Source organism: Rhineura floridana, chromosome 6, assembly GCF_030035675.1.
Source record: "Rhineura floridana isolate rRhiFlo1 chromosome 6, rRhiFlo1.hap2, whole genome shotgun sequence".
In the NCBI taxonomy this organism is placed as follows: Eukaryota; Metazoa; Chordata; class Lepidosauria; order Squamata; family Rhineuridae; genus Rhineura; species Rhineura floridana.
The window spans coordinates 49714527-49734022 of record NC_084485.1 but is presented as its reverse complement, the minus strand read 5'-3'; the positions used below and the strand labels follow the sequence as shown (position 1 = coordinate 49734022).

Sequence of the window (19496 nt, the reverse complement as noted above, 5' to 3'; positions counted from 1 at the left end):
TTAAAAGCCATAAAGAAAAAACATGCCATTTTGGAATGGAATCTTGCATGCATTAAGGTTCTTTGAGATGGCTTCATAATATGGGAACATTCCATGGGGCTGGCAGGTTTCCTGGAATTAAAATGAGAGGACAAGGGAAAGGCAACTATTAAAGCCTTCATGATGTCGTAAGTATTGATGAATCTGTCTGGGTGGAAGAGAGTGAGTTGTATCAGTCAAGGAAATAAATTGGCTGCAGTTAAAACAAATGAGAGCTATTTCCTCCTAAAGGCAAAGCCAGGGGAATGGCGTATGCAGTTGGGTAATTGTGGCATGTAAATATAAAGGGAAATATAAAGGGAGATCTCATAATACTAGAACTCGTGGACATTCAAAGAAGCTGAATGTTGGAAGATTCAGGACAGACAAAAGGAAGTACTTCTTTACTCAGCGCATAGTTAAACTATGGAATTTCCTCCCACAAGATGCAGTAATGGCCACCAGCTTGGACGGCTTTAAAAGAAGATTAGACAAATTCATGGAGGACAGGGCTATCAATGGCTACTAGCCGTGATGGCTGTGCTGTGCCACCCTAGTCAGAGGCAGCATGCTTCTGAAAACCAGTTGCCGGAAGCCTCAGGAGGGGAGAGTGTTCTTGCACTCGGGTGCTGCTTGCAGGCTTCCCCCAGGCACCTGGTTGGCCACTGTGAGTACAGGATGCTGGACTAGATGGGCCACTGGCCTGATCCAGCAGGCTCTTCTTATGCTCTTATGATATGAAAGCTGTACTTACTGAGAATGAAATAAAGATGTAATAGCATCAGGAAGAAAAGGGCAAGATTAAAGAGTGGGCAGTCATTTGTGAAATTTAGAAACCTCTTTTATATGAATGTTTGCATCACTGTGACCTTACTTGGAAGCAGTTTAGGGAGATCCAGATTCAGCCACAAAGTTTGGATAAGTATAAAAGAGAAGGGGACCATATATTCAGGCTTTAGTTCCTTGGAGAAAGAATGGGATAAAAAATGTAATAAGTAGATCCAAGTAAATTCAATTGAATTTACTCCTAATTAGGTGTAGCCTTACAACACGATCTCTTGCATATTTATTAAAAAATATATCCCAATATGATCAGTAAAACTTACTCCCTAGTACATGTGTTTCAAATTATACCTCTAGATTGCTTTTTAAATATATTTTTTAATTTCCTATATCTGCAGGGTGATATCAAAGCAACTTGTGTTTTTATATTTTAATATTTCTGTACACTTACAGAGCATGAACCCAGCTACATGTGGCTGCAATGGAAATTGACAACTGATAAAGCACATCTTTTAATATCATTACTATTCACTAGAAAACAAAAAAGACAATCAGCCATATTGCATGAATTGTCAAGAATGCTTGGTTTGAAAGGTTAAAAACTAAAATGGTTCTGAGGCAAGGAATTGTGGGGGGAACTTTTTTCCTGAAGTGGGGCCTCTGAGAGGCCGTGAGATTGTAGTTCTCACAGCTGAAGCTAATTAATTAGTCTACAAGCAAGAACACCTGCTTATCAGTTGAGACTGGTACTTCAAGGCCAATCGGCCTGGGAAGGTTGCTGAGTACACGACTGTTAGGCATGAAAGCTCCAGAAGGTTTCATCATCAGAAAGCCCCCTGACTGGCTAATTAATTCCTGGCTGTTGCTGGGCATTTCCCCATAAGAATAGGATTCAGATCTTAGCCTTTGTTCCCTAATATTCCTTATGGTTCTCCAGTGATTCAAGCTATTCAAGCTTTGCATCTCTGAGGAGATGTGGAACCATAAGGCAGTTTGCTGTTTCCCTCTATTGTAAGTATAGATTAAGCTGGACAGTTTTGTTATTTTTATTTGTGACTGTAACTCTCTCTGTATTTTACCTGGACCTCAAGGGTGTAGGTTTTAATGTGCACTTATATTTTTATTCCAATAAAATGACTTATTTACCAGTGTGTGTTCACTGTAGGGGAGATTTGGCTCTGAGTCCAGCACCTTGGCCATTTAGCCACAGACTACTGGATATTTGGGTATTTGCCTAAAGTCTCCAGGACAAGGAGTCTACCTTTGGCTCTTGTCTTTGGAATCCTTGGCAGGTCTCTTTCTGACACTTTGGGTTTCCCTTTGGCTCAGAGTGGGTGACCAGGTTTAAAGGAGTGGTGGCAGTTTACCTACCTTGCAGGGTTGTTGTTGGTTTACTCAGTCCTGGTAAGGGAGGCACGGATTGTGCCTGGTCAGGATCAATTGCCCTGGTTTGGGAATTGAGTCCTGGGACTGAACTGGCAGCAGTTCATGACATGAATAAAGTAGCAATATGGAATAATTCAAAATGTAAATGGCTATTTAAAGTGACACATTAGATGGGATATTAACAGAGCTTGGAAGTAATTAGTTACAAAAAATGAATTACTTGTAATTCATTACTTTTTTGAGGAACGAGTGGGTAATTCCTTTACATTTTGATTGTAATAGAATGAGGAGTAATTTTATTACTTTTGAGGAATAATTGTAATGCTTCTAGCATTACTTTGGGGCATTACTTGGGAGGGGGAGCAGGGGAAGTCTTCTTTTCATGTGATTTGTAGATGGGCTCCTGCTGGGAGGAAGGGCAGGATATAAATCAAATAATAAATAAAAGAAAATCATGTGCCTCAAACTGGGCTTCTGTGCAGCATTGCTCTTTCCTTGTGCTCGGTGGGTGGGTGGGTGGGTAGGAGACGATGAGGGAGGAGGTGGAGAGCAAGACGGGGTACAGTGGGGAAAACAATTGTTTTAAAAAAGGATGGTGATGGTAAAGAATGGAGTGGAGGGAGAAAGGAACTGGAGGGCAAGAACATGTATAAGGGAAGAGAAGGAGGCAGAATGGAGATAAAGAACTGTGGAAGTGAAAGATTACAGTGTGTCTGTGTGAATACTGTGTTTGCACTTGGCACACAAAATGGCCTCCGCCACCCTCCCTGGCTACTTTGCTGTATTTGCAGTGTTTTAACTTTTTTACATTGCAGGGGAAAATGTTTGCTTGGGTGGGTGTGCCTTAGTTGGTGGCAGGGCAGGGTCCAGGATGTGGTTAAGTGAGAGAGATTATGCTTGCTAGCTGTGTATGTGGGGTTGCACTTGGTTTGACATAGAAAGAACTGAGTGGTGGCCTCTGCCTCCCTTCCCACCTCTCTTACCAGCAGAGAGACCACCACTGCTATCTTATGAATAAAAATAATTATTCTGCTACCTCTGTGTGTGCGTTTATTTTTAATGTTGTTTTAGGCAACTTAGGTATGCAGCAGCGAAGGCCAGCACCTTGTAGGCACTCTAGTGTTTTTTAAGTAACTTAACTATAATTGTAGTGATTACTTTTGAGTAATGGTAAAGTAATCCATTCCTTTCAGAACAATTGTAATTGTAATGGTAATTTATTCCTTTTTGGGGCCATGTAACAGGAATTATAACATATTCCTTTTAAAAGTAATCTTCCAAGCTCTGGATATTAATAATATTCACAGGTTCTAAAACAACCTCATTAGAAGTAAAAGAAAATAAAAATGTGATCTTATATTGCATGTGAAAACATCTTTAGGTGCATAATTCATTATATCTCACCTGTAGGTCCCTGCAAGTACTTGTTCACAGTCTATCAACACAAATTTCTCAAGTGCTTGTCCTGTAAGCTTCTTGCCAGCTTTACTATAGTACGTTCCTCCACTCACACAGCGTATGCGCATATTCTGAAATGAGAAGGCATAGTAGAGATCAAAGAGAGCCAAGGCAAATGCCCTGTCCTTTCTGTGCTGAACTGATGTAGGGGTGTAGTACCGCCACTGTTGGAGGTAGTATGCTTCTGAATACTAGTTGCTGGAAACCATAGAAGGGGGGAGTGCTGTTGTGCTCATGTCCTGCTTGTGGGCTTCCCATATGCATCTGTTTGGCCTCTGTAAGAACAGGATGCTAGACTAGATGTGCCACTGTCCTGATCCAGCAGGCTTTTCTTATGTTATGTCAGTATATAGAAATGAATATAAAACTTGAAACTGGTTGTTCCAATTGGCTATATTGTCTACAATAGCGTGTATGAATTTAAGGGAATGTTTCTATAAAATGCTGTATACATGGTTCCTTACCACATTAAAATTAATATGGCAATGTCTACTTGGAAGTAAGGCCCAGTAAGTTCAAAGAAGCTTAATTCCAGATAATTGTGTATCGGGTTGCAACCTAAACATATAGCTTAAGATATGGTCTTATTAAGATATGGTCTTATTAAGATATGGTCTTATTAAGATATGGTCTTATTAAGATATGGTCTTATCCAGGCTATGGTCTGAAGACACATGAGGCTAGCACCCAGGTCAGGTCTGGTCAGTTCCTGGATGGGAGACCGCCTGGGAACCACATGTAAGCTGCCTTGGGCTTCTATCATGAAAAGAAAGGTATAAATGTAAAAATAAATAAATAACTGGTAGAGATATGGAGGACCAGGAGATGATTCATGTTATTTTGGTAGGGATACCCTAAAATTATAACATATTTAAAACTGGTTGTGGGTCCCATATCATTTTACTCCTTTCAAATCCTATTTGGATATTTGAAAGCTCCAACAGTTCTGGAAGTAGCTCTTGTCAACAAATATATGATACTTTCCAACAACCAGAACTACAATAACCTACAGGTGTAGAGAAATAAAAACCCCTCTCCATGATACAGAATGGTTATTAAGAGTGTAGAATCATACTCATATTGACAAATATAGTATCGACTGTAGGCAAACGGACAATTTTGTTTATTAGAAAATAGAAACAGAATGCTGGGCTAGATGGACCTTATCTGGAGAAAGCAATATGAAGAAAAACATCTATAGAAGATGAAGGGCATGACAGCAGCAAGCCCATTGGTTTAAATTTGTGTCTGCCCTAATAGCATTAAAGTAGCAGGGAACAAAAACATCCCTATTCCCACCATTAGGTTCCCCCAAAGTCCTGTCTTCTCAGCCACTTTTCTCCTCCGCTGAATTTCAATACCAAAAGTGAGAATGGCTGGAAGAAAAACACTTGTGGGGAAGTAAGGTGTGTGTGGCCATGCACAATTAACTCTCTGGCCCACAGTACTGCCAAAACCAGACCCTTGTACCTCTATCTTTATATGCAATTGGGGCAGACCTGGCCTTTATCTTTAGACCTTCATTTCTAAAGTGGATGGATGAAAAGAACTGGATGAAGACCAGCTTGTGTGTCACTGAGGTGATATGTGGTACATGTATTTGTCTGGGTTCCTGTATATTCAGATGCATGAGTGGAGTGGCAGAAATGAAATGCAAGAAGCCTCCTCTGCCACTACTTTAAAGGCTATACTTGTTCTGTTTAAATTTCTGTTTGTTATTCAGCCGAATAAACATTCAGGAACACCTTGTACCGCTTAGCTACTTTGTTTTATAAAGGAAATAAGGATCAAAATTCAGGTTTTTTTTTAATGAAGGTATATATCTAAACAACAAACTAATATTGATGTTGTACTAGCTTAACTGTAACAGATTCCAAAAAAATCCTGGGATTTATGTTTGGTGAGGGTGCTGAGAATGGTTGGAGATCAAGACCCCAACCCCCTCACAGGACTACAGAGTACCCTAAGGAGAAGGAATAGCTTAAATCTGTTAAAGGCTCCAATGTGAATGCTCTCCTCCTAGTAACCACTGAGTCATTCAGCTTTAATTGAATGAACAGCTTTTCATCTTGGTGATGGTGAGAAAGAGGATTAAAATAAAGACAGATAAAAAAGTCTCCTCCCCTGCCCTTAATTTTCATGTTTCATCACATATTATTTAACATTGTCTTTAATATACTAGCAAAACCAATTGAAAACATACTGGGAAGTCATCCATAGTGAGATCCATTTTGTTGCACATTTCTACAAACTGTTTCAAGTTCTTTTCATCAAGGATCAGATAAACCGGAACACGTCGTTTGCTTGAAGCTTCCATCAGATCACTGAGTATTTCCATATCTGTGAAGAGATCCATCACAATCGCAATCACCTGCACAGATTGGGGTGGGGGGAGTGATAGGAGACATTTTTAACAAGACCAGTAATGGATCTGCACGATTAAAAATTATTCTCAAAGCAACGAGCTCCAGTAGCTCTTGATTCAGTTTAAGCAGGGGAAATGGAAGAGCAAGCATACATCCACACTAGAATTTTTGTCTAGAATTGTCATATTTCGGTCACTCACTTTTTTATGGAGAGTCCAGACAATACTGCTGACAAAAAAATCCATCCCAGTGTTTCCTATGTTGTTTTCTCATCCCCCCCCCAGATATAACTTATAGTGTTGTTTCAAAAAAAAGCACAATGGCAGCATTTGTCCGTCAGCTATCCTGGTCCCAAGCCATTTTGGGATTTATGTATTATCTGAATAGTGCAGTTTCCAGAAATTCTTCAAGGGAAGCCCCATGTTGAGCATACTGAAGTAGTATTATCTGGATGTGGTAAGGTATGTGTAACTGTGGCTACATCTGCGTTCTTCAGGATCTGGTACACCTGCCGAAACTGGGCAAAGGCACTCCTAGCCACAGCAGCTGCCTGGATGTCCAGGTGTAATGCTGGGCCAGGACAGGAGCACCCCAAGGTGAAAGCTTCAGGGGGAGTACAACTCCATCAGAACAGGCCATATTTCTATTCCCAAATTAGTTTGTCTTCTGACCATTAGTACTGGATGACTGGATTAAATCTCAGAGCAGTATGCAACTAAATAGTTGTGCTAGTTCAAGGATTAGCATTAGTGCAAAAGGATTTCCCCCCTTTCTCCGTATGTACCCCACGTCATCCCTAAATCTGCTCCAGAACAGATTTAGGGGGGTGCAGGAGGAGGAGGGGTGTGCGAACATTTCATTGTGTAAGGAGTTTGTAAGCCCTCATCCCACCCATCAGTGCACTCAGATACTAATTCAGGACTTTCAAGTTTCCTTGGCATCAATTGAAAAAGTTACATAGAGTTTGCTGTCATCAGCGTATTGCTGGCACCCAAACCCAAATTGTAGGATGATATCTGTCAGTGATTTTATGTAGTTGTTCGTGTGGGGAAAAGATAGAGTGGCCACTTATACATTACTCAAAAAGAGAGAATGCATCACTAAGAGAGGAGGCATATATTTACGTATGCAAATATATATGTGCAGATGCTAATCTAGAAATAATTACTATAACATAAATAAAAATATAATACATTTCACCATAGTGTGGAACAGGACTGTGATCAGGTTGCCTGCATGCCAACTAAGTCTACTGCCCAGGTGCAAACATTTGAAGGGCAGATTGAAGGCCCCTGGTCTCCCTTCGTATGATTTTTAAATCTTTAAACTGGCCTAGAACCAGAGAACCCTTCAAATAGAAGACAGCTTCAAGAGTGGACTTTCCTCTGTATAGTAGGATACATGATCACCCTAGGGAAATAATGGGGCCCTACTCTAAGAGTCCTAATAAAAATTATTATACTACTGTAGCTTTCTGTTTGGGTATGCATAATTATTTAATTATTTATTTAGCTTCCAGATGACCTGTTTATTGAGCATTCATCCTGATTTATTTACACAAAACGGACAAGTAATACGGCATCGGCTTTTTACTGGACATTCATTCTGATCTGTGTGTGTGTGAGGATACGATTCAACGAGGCATCAAGCAATTATTATTCCTCACTTTCCAGTGCATTTCCCTGTCACTTTCCTTATTGCAAAAAGTGTGGGTTTTTTTGGAAGTGGGCTAGTTGTGCAAGAGAACCAAATCCACTCTCATTGTGCAATCAGAATTTCCCACCCGCATAATAGCAACAGTCTGGAAATGCCCTAAGTATAGATCCAGCTGCGGATTGAGGGAGCCATGACTGAGTTTCATAGGCCAGGACCTGAAGGGGATTCTATGCTTTAAGACATTTGCACACTGCCTTTCATACAATTATGTCCCAGCATAGTTCACAACAGTAAATTACAATAAAATCCTATTACATAATGAAAATACTGGACACACACACATAATAAAAAAACACCCACAATTAAAGTAAAAGCACATTCCAAATTCACCACAACTTTAAAACCAATTTGGGCAGGAAAACAGATGACTCAATTATGATGTTTAAAACATAGCATCTTTTCCCATTAGATGTAAACAATTCATTTTATTTAAAATGCCTGAGGGAATTACATGTGCCTTAACCTGTCAACAATAGAAGAGGAACAATTTGCATTTGAAATGGATACAGACATCTATTTCACCATCAGTATTAAATATTTATAATTAAGTATTAATATTAGAAGATGGGCCAAAGCTCAATGGTACCACAGCCACAAAATAGCCCTCTTCAGGTGTTACAGCTGTGTGGGAGGAGCATGATTTGGAAAGGGTTGTGGGGTGCTTTTTGCCCTGCACCCATCGTCATGTGATGTGGCTCATGCTAGCTTCTCTGTGTTCTAGTGTAAGTACTCATGGAGGGCCCTCCCCACACAATTATGAACCTTTGAGGATCAGGGTTCTTAGGTATACAGGGAACCTCCACCAGTAAAAAGGCTGTATAGAAAATCTGGCATGAGCCATACTGAGGAGGGGCTAAAGGTGTAGCCCCATAGCCTTTAAAAAAAACTATGTTGCCCCTTCATGACAACAACATTTGGAGAGTCATACAAATTCCCCATCCCTGTACTAGAGTTATGAGAAGTAATACCTGGTGACATTTCCCCCTTCTGTGTAACTCTTAATGATCCAGGAGCCCTAAAAGTTGTAAGACCAGGCAAGCCTGCCAACTAATGAACTTCATTTTAGTGTTGCATTCTACTTCCGTGGTGGTTCAATAATGACAACATTCCAGTAAGCAACTGAGTTACTGATCTCAATCATAAAACTTGATTAACACTAAGTATTTGTATGAACTGGGAGTGCAACTAATCCCTCTACCCTGCACATGTCCTTGCCACTTTTTCCTCAGGCAACATAGTCACACAGCCCTTGTCAGTTTGTATTAGTATGGACCAGTATAAGCTGAGTTTACACATGCAGCACAATAAGGTAGGAGAGTTCTGAGGTGGAAAAATGAACAGTACCACTTTAGACTACAGGTGGGGGAATAACATTTTATGCTTCTCTGTGCAAAACAAGCAAACACCTCCTTGCAAACAGAAAAACTGTATGGCAGGAAAAAGAAATAGGCAAAAACATTTTCTCCCTAATGTACTTGTTTTCTATTTGCAAGGAATTCATTATGTGGGTAGAGCATTCAAAAGTAGCACGCCCCTCTTACAATGTGAAATGTTACAGTCAACTCTACCACCTCATTCAGCTGTGTATGTAAACCAAGAAGACACACGCTAATCCTAAAATAAGATAGCTTTAACAGGCCCCAACTAAGATTGATGAAATTGTGAAGCTCTCTTGATCCATCAGGTTCACTAGCATCAGCACAAGCATCCATTTTGGGGTGACAGGCAGCTCTATCAACTTGCTTATCTCCAAGAGTTCCCAACCTCATTTTTCTGAGGCAAAGCTGGAACAAATGTAGGATGACCATGTAGTCCTACTTTATAGAGGACAGTCTTCTGTTTGAAGGGGTCCTCTATGTCAGGCCCAAGTCCAGTTTAAAGATACAGAAGAAGGGACAGCAGGAGGGGCCTTCATATTGCCCACCAATAGTTAGCACCTGGGCACCAGTCTGAGTAGGCACACAGATCACCTGGCCATGTTCCCCAATATGGTGAACTGCATTTTTATTTAAATTACAAGAATTATTTCTACATTTTCATCCGTAACAAAATCAGAATTATTTATGTTTAAAAGCTGTTTTGAAATTGTGTTCAGATAAGAAAGCGTTAACGGAATGTTAGTCGGTCCAGATGATGTATGACTGACAGGTGTGAGGGGGTGTGTGAGTGAGAATTCTGAGGGAAGTTTTGAAAGAGAAAAACCGTTGGCGTTTAACAGTTGGAGTTAGATAGGATTAGGGATCAAGAAGAGAACATCTAGTTAGAAGGGCTGGGATTTTGGGGGAGGATTTCATTGGAATTAGTGAGGTAGGATAGGGACAATAATTTATTAATGTACTATCACATTTAACGTATATAATAAAGTTTATTTGTTTGATTCAAAATACCATGTGTCATCTTGGTCAAGAGTGCTACCACACTAAGGCCCTATTCTGTACCTATATCTATACCCATTTTATAGACAGATTACACTAGTGGTCACTTTTTGGGAAAAATATAGCGGGGCTGAAGCTTGTAGTTCAGAAGGCATATCTGACCCAGGCTGAGGTGGACTTCCTGAGGATTTCCTGATCCAGGCACTTAGGAATCAGGAGGTGGTAATCCCAGAGATACAGGAACGTCACAGAACTTGTACATGTAAATTCAAATGCAGTTTTGTGAAAATGTGTGCCCTCTGTTTTTAGTGATGCATTTTTTAAAAAAATGCATAAAATGAAGGGATACTTATACGGTAGAATTGGTGGATAGGAGGGCTCTTAACCTCTCTTGTTATCCACAAATACATCTCTACGAAGTCCACACCCAGTTAATTCCCCTCTATGTTTATATCTGATTTTGGATTGTTAAAAATGATTGGGGAGGGGGCATTTGCAGCAGAGAATCAGCTGATGGGGAACGGTTAAGCATCTCCATTCCCACATTTGCCTTATGAGGAAAACACAGGGTTTTCCTTGTGAGTAAAACATCAGCCTTAAATAGTATTGTTACAGTAACTTTTATTTTACAATCCTTTTTTGTTTGTAGAACATCCCAGATGACGAGATACATTAGAACATTAGAGCTAGGGTGGAGAATCTGTGGCGCAGGGGCCACAGGCAGGTGTTTACCCTAATTTCATGTGGGGGGGAGGGGGGAATGGAGTAAACCCAAAAGAGCAGAGAGCAAGAGAGAGTGAGAGAGCAATGCTACAAACTCCCACTTTTGACTTTGACTCCAACACTGAATGTGGCCCTTGTCCTGACTGACTTTTCCTGTGGATTAATAGCCCTTCATAGGAACAAGGTTCCCCAGCCCCACATTAAGAGCCTAGACTAGCTCCTTGAAATCTTCAGCACTATACATTTAAATGTTTTATAAATTTAACAATCTTGGCTTCCCAGAATCATGGGAACTGTAGTTTGTTAAAGGTCTCCTAACAATTCCCAGCACCCTCTTTTGATACAACACACACACATGGAACACTCTGGAATGACTTTGGAATATACATCAAACATTTTACATTGGAGTAACATCTACTTGGAGTTTTGAGGAAATATCCTAGAAAAGGAACCAGCAGGGATCTGGCATCCTACTCACGGATCTTTCCTAGAAAAGCCACACGGACTGACCATTGTGGTGTAACATTTTCCACAAATATTCCTTGTCTGAGTCATCCCAAAGTACTCTCCTGTTTAGAGCTTCTGTTGGGATAAGATTTAGAGCAGGAGTGTAGTTGTTTTGGGGAAGGGGTCTTAGACCCCTTACTTTTTTGCAAGCCAGTTCCCAGCAGGATCCTATGTCTCCAGCATCCTATGAGCCAATCAGCATGAAAGGGGAGTGTGTTAACCACTGAGAAGAGTCTTCTAACTTGCTTCCTTGTCTTTCCTGCTGCTTGGAGTCAATCAGAGTGAAAGGAGATGAGTCAGCCACTGAGAAGACTCTAGCAGCAGGTAGATAAAGGTGTAGACACTGAATTCAGTAATTTAACCAGTATCTCTGACAGTAAGAAAGGACAGTCAAATGGTGACAGGGATAGAGAAGCAGAAAGCAGTATTCAAACCTGGTCAGATTATTCTATAACACAGAGTATTGTATAATCTGAAACGGGGGCATGCTGTGACTATTATGAAGGGACCCTGAACTTCTGAATTAGCCACTACACTACTGATTTTAGGGACAGCCAAGAGGCGGCTGTAGGGTTGGATAAGGTCCAATCTTAGATGGCCCTCAAAGGCCATAGCTAGTTTAATTATGGTGTGATAAGCATTTTCTCTACAGTTCATTAGAAAAATTCTTTTCAAAAACTGAGAGAGGGTGTTTTATTGTAGGTGTCTTCTGTAGCATGTTGTCCACACAATCATAGTGCAACAGTGGTGGATTGCTTCTGCCTTATTAGTTGTTCTTCAGTGCTTCCCCACTGCTACCATATTATTTCTGTTCAGAGGGGCTACAGCACAAAAACAGAACAAAGTCCAGAACATTTGTGCTATGAAAAGTTACGGGATTGCAGCAAGAAGTTACAGGATATGCACTGACTGGAAATGAAACAGTATAACTACCTGAATACCTCTGGAGCTGCATGCATTGAAAGGGGGATCATGCATGTCTGAGCACCCTGATAGCATCATGAGCACAAATCATCATAATGTGCAATAAAAAGGCCCCCATATTTCTTAGACTGTTCTTGGGCTCCTGCTGGGAGGAAGGGCAGGATATAATCAAATAATAAATAAATAAATAAATTATAACAGGTCGGTCGCTTCTGCTGTAGTTCAGTATGGCATGCTGTCCCTTATAACAAGTGAAAGCCTGCTGTATAACTCATTCCTTTCTCCATCAAATACAAAACTCACACTAGACTAAAATGCTAAAAATAAATATTGAACATAATAACACTGTGTGAACAGAGTTGCACTTGCAGGACAGAACTTTACCTTTCTCTCAAAATCTCTCAACCCTCTGGAGCAGATTTTGAGGCTGCAGAGGAGGCAGGGAGTTCTGTTGCACAAGTGGAAGTTAGCTGCAAGAGTGGAACAGCAGCTCTGCATACAATCCAAAAATTCTACATAGGATATTATAAAAATGGGAACAACTTTCAGGACTAGCCCATGATATTTTGCTACTGGAGGTGAAGGACTAGATGGCACTTCACCCTCATACCACACACAGAAGCCAACTGGAATGGCGGCTGAATTTTACTAAAATACTAGGAACAGGCTGATGTCGTCTACCACACCTGAGGGCAGCAGGGTAGTTATGGGAGGGCAGGGCAAGGCACAGGGTATACATAGCTCTGTCCCCCAACAGAAGAGTACAGAAAAGGGGTTCTGATGGAATAGGTGGGTCAGGGGCTGCCATCCCTAGCCCCATCATCTGTTGCTTTAGGCAGTCACAGCACTCTGCCTAACTGCAAACTATAGAAAATGTCAGTGCAACTCAAGAACCGCAGTATCAACCATGTCTCCCCCAAGGTAGATTGTATCAAATGCTCTACTTACTGTCTTGGCCTGGCTTATTAGAGACCGAAGTAATTCCTTGACACTGTTTGCCTTGTCTCTTTGGAAATACAAAGTGATTTCTGTTTGGTCAAATGATGAGATGGGGGGTACAACAGGCCAGCCCAGCTCTAGCTTTGGGGGATCAATGTCTGACATAAATGGGAAGTATGTCCCAGATGTGACTCCAGAGAGAAGAGAAGCCCTGTCGGCACTATCCTCTCTCATGAGCCCTGCCTCTCGTCCCTTAACAGGAGACTCTGTGATGCTTTGGCTGTGTTGGCTCATGTAATCCATATCTAACGTGGAAAGAAATGGCAGCTCCTTTTCCTTAGCAATGGCTTGCAGATAGCCACTTTCTCCCTGTTCCAGAAAGGCATCCACAGCCAGCCTGGCAGTCTCACTATGCTGCAGCATTGAAGGGGTGATTTCCTTCCGCCAAGGCTTTTTCAGATCCTCCAAACGACTTTTCAGTTGCCCTGTGGTCCCTTGCGAGTTCCCATAGCCCTTGTGGAGCCAGCTCATTGCCTCTGTTGTTGGGTAGCCAAACATGCTAACACTCAGAATTGCCTCTCCTGAAGGAAATGCTGCTTCTTGTTTAATCAAGAGTCCTTCTGTGTCTCTTTGCCAGATTCTTCCAGGAGACAGAGAGACGTTGTGAGGTGTTCCCTTTGTCCTCCTCAACCTTTTCTAAGCATTCCTTCCTTCCAGGAAGAAATATAGCTTCTGAAAAAATTATCAGGTTGTCTGCTGAAGCAAGAAATTGTTGCAGAAAATTCTGGTTTGGAGGGCCTGTTTTGGTGTTGCCTTCCTCATAGAAACACCAAGAACGGTTTCCCCATCTTCTCTGCAGTGGCTGCTTTTAAACACACTTCCTTAAGCAAGAAGACTTAGTCATGTTCCCGCCCTAACCTTAAATAATCTTCTCTCTTGCAGTCAAAGCCCTGAAACCGGTTCCGTCAGTTCTCATGCCTGGAGAGGAAATAGGAATGTTGAAACCTGTTCTAAGGTCAATGTGGATTTATATGATAATTATAACTATATACAAGTTATAAAGCAATATAATGACACTGAGCCAGTCTGAAATTGGGGAGGAAGACTGCAATGCACTCCTTAGCACACATCATTATTCTTATTTTTGTTTGGTGTTAATAAAGGGGGAGTGCTCGCACCATAGATACTGCAAATTGCAGTAATTCAGAGTAGGGTAGTGGTTATTCAGGGTCTCCAACGCACATATTTTCTTTGAGGTGCATCATAATTGTTTAAGTGTTAGGCAAACTATTTTTCATAATGTTTAAATGTTTAGTTATTTATTTAAAATATTTCTATCCTGCCCTTCTGCCCTATAATAAGGCACTCAGGGCAGCTTACAAAATAAAATCAAACACGTACATAATAAAATTGCAAACAGTAAAATCACAAAGACATTAAAATACATAAAATCTATCTATCTATCTATCATCTATCATCTATCATCTATCATCTATCATCTATCATCTATCATCTATCATCTATCATCTATCATCTATCATCTATCATCTATCATCTATCATCTATCATCTATCATCTATCATCTATCATCTATCATCTATCATCTATCATCTATCATCTATCATCTATCATCTATCATCTATCATCTATCATCTATCATCTATCTATCTATCATCTATCATCTATCTATCTATCTATCTATCTATCTATCTAATTGTGATTAACCAAACAGAGGTTTTTATTATATTAACAAAACGTTTCAGCTTCCACCTTCATCAGCTGCCAACATACAAATGCTGTTACCAAGGTGGCAGTTATAGAGCTTTGAGGATGGAATGCTCAGAGGGGCTTCATTTGCAGAAGCTAAGTAGTGGTGGTACTGTCCTCCAGGTTCAGGCCATGTGGTGCCAATGTGTCCAGAGAGTAAATCCAAAAGTTCTCCCTTTTGGTCAATGCTGCTGGATCTGCTGGCATCTCTATCACTGTAATGGAAAAGTCCAACAGGCTGTGACCCTCGATGTTAAAATGCTTTGCAACTGGTTGCTCCACTTATATACACACATATATAAATAACCATGTTTCGATTTAGACAGTGTTGTCAGCATTTTGGCTACATATAGGTTATATTATTTGGGGGTGGGGGAATGCATAAGGAGCTGATGCTGCTATTACTTTTGGGGCTGGCTCAATACATTTTGCTGCCTGAGGCAAGGCCAAGATGGCGCCCTTCCCAATACCATATATAGAAGCTGAATCTTATTTCAAGGCTGACAATAGGATAGCCTCTTCTGCTGCACCTGAAGCAGCTGGCTAGTTGAGGGGCCCCGCATAGGCCATGTAGCATACAGGTTGTGCCCACCAACAAAGTGTCAGCTCTACACTGCATCAGCAGTGCCAGGGGGGGCTGGAAATTCCTGGGTCTTTGGCAGGGAAGGAAAGTCCTTAGCCAGCAGTCAGGTTGTAAATCTGCCAGGCCTATCCGAAGCGTACTTGCCGAGTCAGAAGTCCAGAAGCGAGGTCAGTGGAGGTCCGGGATCAATTGCCAAGGAGGTCAGTCAAAGAGATGCTGCAGGGAAACTAGGTCTACACAAAGCCACGCCTGACGTTGCAGTCAGCAACAAGCTGCAGCCAAGGTGTGCCTTATAAAGAGCAAGGTTGACAGCAGGTGTGAGTCCTCAGCGTTTGGGCCTTAAGGAGACAGGCCTGCCTCTCTTCTGCCTGACCTTCTGCTGTCTACGTTCTGCAGGTGAGGGGGGAGTATCCTGTTCACTGTCTGTGTCTGGCTGCAGGGACTCTGCTGTATCTGGGGTGCTCTGCAGCTGAGGGGGAGAAGGAGCTGGATTCTCAGGAGGCTCCTCCATGTCTCCTTCTGAGTCTGCTGCTCCTGGGTCTGCTGCTGTTACTCCCGAGTCGTCCTCATCTGAGGAGTCCTCTGACGGGGCCATGACACAAAGATGAAGAAACATCTGATGAGCTCAGGAGGATCAGCCAGGGGTACTCCCTCTGATGCTCCCTAGCATCTGCCACCTGAGGCACTTGCCTAATGGTAGGGCTCGTCCTGATCACTATGTATTTGCTCATCTTCACCCTATGTCATACTGTTCTCATGGGCTACCAATACTGGTATACAAATAGGGTATATTATACAAATATATGATAAAATCAATAAAAGCTAGCACTGCCTAAAAGGACCCTCCCAATATTCCATACTTGTTACTTAATAAGAAAGAAAGAAAGAAACAATGGGCAACATTCAGCCAAAGTTATACACTGTGAATTCCCACTGATTACCGTGACAGAATTAAATGCATGCTTGTATACCTCCTTTTGAAATAAATGGGACTGGTGTTTGTTTGTTTTTTGGATCATGGCCCAAGGACCAACCTAGATAGTATGTCAGGAGATTCACAACTGAATTCCACTTTTGTGTGTGTTTGTTTACTTGATATTACCCAGATTGCCTGGACTACAGCTCCCATCAGCCCCAGCCAACAGATGGGGATGATGGGAATAGTCCAAAATATCTTGACAGAACCAGGTTGGAGAAGGTTGGTTTACTGATTGCAGCCATGGCGTGCTGAGATGCTAATATAATTAAGGTGTCGCAAGGGAAATAGAGGTGTTACACTCTACTCCTGTGCCATTTTCCCAATCTAATTTGCTTCCAAGCTCTACAATATGCTTTGGAGGGAGGGGAAATACAAGCCTGATGTATTTTTTCACCTACAGAGCAGGAGGGTCAATATAGATCAGGGCCCAGGGATAAGCATTTATATGTCCTTAGCAGATCAAATTAGCAGTCCTGGCCCCCAAAATATTAAAATTTGGTAAAATAATTTAATAAATTAGATAACTTTAAACATATCATCCTGGAGGTTTTTAATAGTTTTTTATATTTTGAATTGAATTTTTGAATTTTGAATTTTTTTGCTCTCTCTATCCCCCCCCCCCAATTCTGGCAATTACATTTTCACTGTAAAATACTTAAAAAAACATAGCAGACAAACTGGAACAGGTTCCAACAAGGCCAACAAGAATGATCAGGGGACTGGAAACAAAACCCTATGAGGAGAGACTGAAAGAACTGGGCATGTTTAGCCTTGAGATGACTGAGGGGAGATATGATAGCACACTTGTTGTCACACAGAGGAAGGCCAGGATCTCTTCTCGATCATCCCAGAGTGCAAGACACGGAATAATGGACTCAAGTTACAGGAAGCCTGATTTCAACTGAAAATCAGGAAAAACTTCCTAACTCTTACGGCAGTATGACAATGGAACCAAATGCCTAGGGAGGTGGTGGGTTGTCCAACACTGTAGAGATTCAAGAGGCAGCTAGACAGCCACCTGTCAGGTACGCTTTAACGTGGATTCCTGCACTGAGCAGGGGTTTGGACTCAATGGCCTTTTAGACCCCTTCCAACTCTACAATTCTATGATATCATGATTCTGTGGTCTTGCTGGCTCACGAACAGTAGCAAAGATCCCCCCCAACTCTTCCCCCCCTTAGTTAAGAACATAAGAACATAAGAAGAGCCTGCTGGATCAGGCCAGTGGCCCATCTAGTCCAGCATCCTGTTCTCACAGTGGCCAACCAGGTGCCTGGGGGAAGCCTGCAAGCAGCACCCGAGTGCAAGAACACTCTCCCCTCCTGAGGCTTCCGGCAACTGGTTTTCAGAAGCATGCTGCCTCTGACTAGGGTGGCAGAGCACAGCCATCACGGCTAGTAGCCATTGATACCCCTGTCCCCATGAATTTGTCTAATCTTTTAAAGCCATCCAAGCTAGTGGCCATTACTGCATCTTGTGGGAGCAAATTCCATAGTTTAACTATGCGCTGAGTAAAGAAGTACTTCCTTTTGTCTGTCCTGAATCTTCCAACATTCAGCTTCTTTGAATGTCCACGAGTTCTAGTATTATGAGAGAGGGAGAAGAACTTTTCTCTATCCACTTTCTCAATGCCATGCATAATTTTATACACTTCTATCATGTCTCCTCTGACCCGTCTTTTCTCTAAACTAAAAAGCCCCAAATGCTGCAACCTTTCCTCGTAAGGGAGTCGCTCCATCCCCTTGATCATTCTGGTTGCCCTCTTCTGAACCTTTTCCAACTCTATAATATCCTTTATGAGATAAGGTGACCAGAACTGTACACAGTATTCCAAATGCGGCCGCACCATAGATTTATACAACAGCATTATGATATCGATTGTTTTATTTTCAATACATTTCCTAATTATCCCTAGCATGGAATTTGCCTTTTTCACAGCTGCCGCACACTGGGTCGACATTTTCATCATGCTGTCCACTACAACCCCGAGGTCTCTCTCCTGGTCGGTCACCGCCAGTTCAGACCCCATGAGCGTATATGTGAAATTAAGATTTTTTGCTCCAATATGCATAATTTTACACTTGTTTATATTGAATTGCATTTGCCATTTTCCCGCCCATTCACTCAGTTTGGAGAGGTCTTTTTGGAGCTCTTCGCAATCCCTTTTTGTTTTAACAACCCTGAACAATTTAGTGTCGTCAGCAAACTTGGCCACTTCACTGCTCACTCCTAATTCTAGGTCATTAATGAACAAGTTGAAAAGTACAGGTCCCAATACCGATCCTTGAGGGACTCCACTTTCTACAGCCCTCCATTGGGAGAACTGTCAGTTTATTCCAACTCTCTGCTTTCTGCTTCTTAACCAATTCCTTATCCACAAGAGGACCTCTCCTCTTATTCCATGACTGCTAAGCTTCCTCAGAAGCCTTTGGTGAGGTACCTTGTCAAACGCTTTTTGAAAGTCTAAGTACACTATGTCCACTGGATCACCTCTATCTATATGCTTGTTGACACTCTCAAAGAATTCGAATAGGTTACTGAGACAGGACTTTCCCTTGCAGAAGCCATGCTGGCTCTGCTTCAGCAAGGCTTGTTCTTCTATGTGCTTAGTTAATCTAGCTTTAATAATTCTACCAGTTTTCCAGGGACAGAAGTTAAGCTAACTGGCCTGTAATTTCCGGGATCCCCTCTGGATCCCTTTTTGAAGATTGGCGTTACATTTGCCACTTTCCAGTCCTCAGGCACAGAGGACCCGAGGGACAAGTTACATATATTAGTTAGCAGATCAGCAATTTCACATTTGAGTTCTTTGAGAACTCTTGGGTGGATGCCATCCGGGCCCGGTGATTTGTCAGTTTTTATATTGTCCATTAAGCCTAGAACTTCCTCTCTCATTACCACTATTTGTCTCAGTTCCTCAGAATCCCTTCCTGCAAATGTTAGTTCAGGTTCAGGGATCTGCCCTATATCTT

The 19496-nt window shown here is 41.7% G+C and overlaps 1 protein-coding gene across 1 annotated transcript in view; it reads right to left on the bottom strand.

Moving 5' to 3' along the window:
* The window catches only part of FAM83C (family with sequence similarity 83 member C), a 36756-nt gene that overhangs the window by 4893 nt on the left and 12367 nt on the right, over positions 1–19496 (bottom strand). The window contains exons 2-4 of the mRNA XM_061631771.1: positions 13205–14173; positions 5849–6016; positions 3592–3716 (exon numbers count right to left, since the gene is read on the bottom strand). Of these exons, the coding sequence (XP_061487755.1) occupies positions 3592–3716; positions 5849–6016; positions 13205–13753 (842 nt within the window). The 5' untranslated portion in view covers positions 13754–14173. The remainder of the gene's footprint in view (positions 1–3591; positions 3717–5848; positions 6017–13204; positions 14174–19496) is intronic.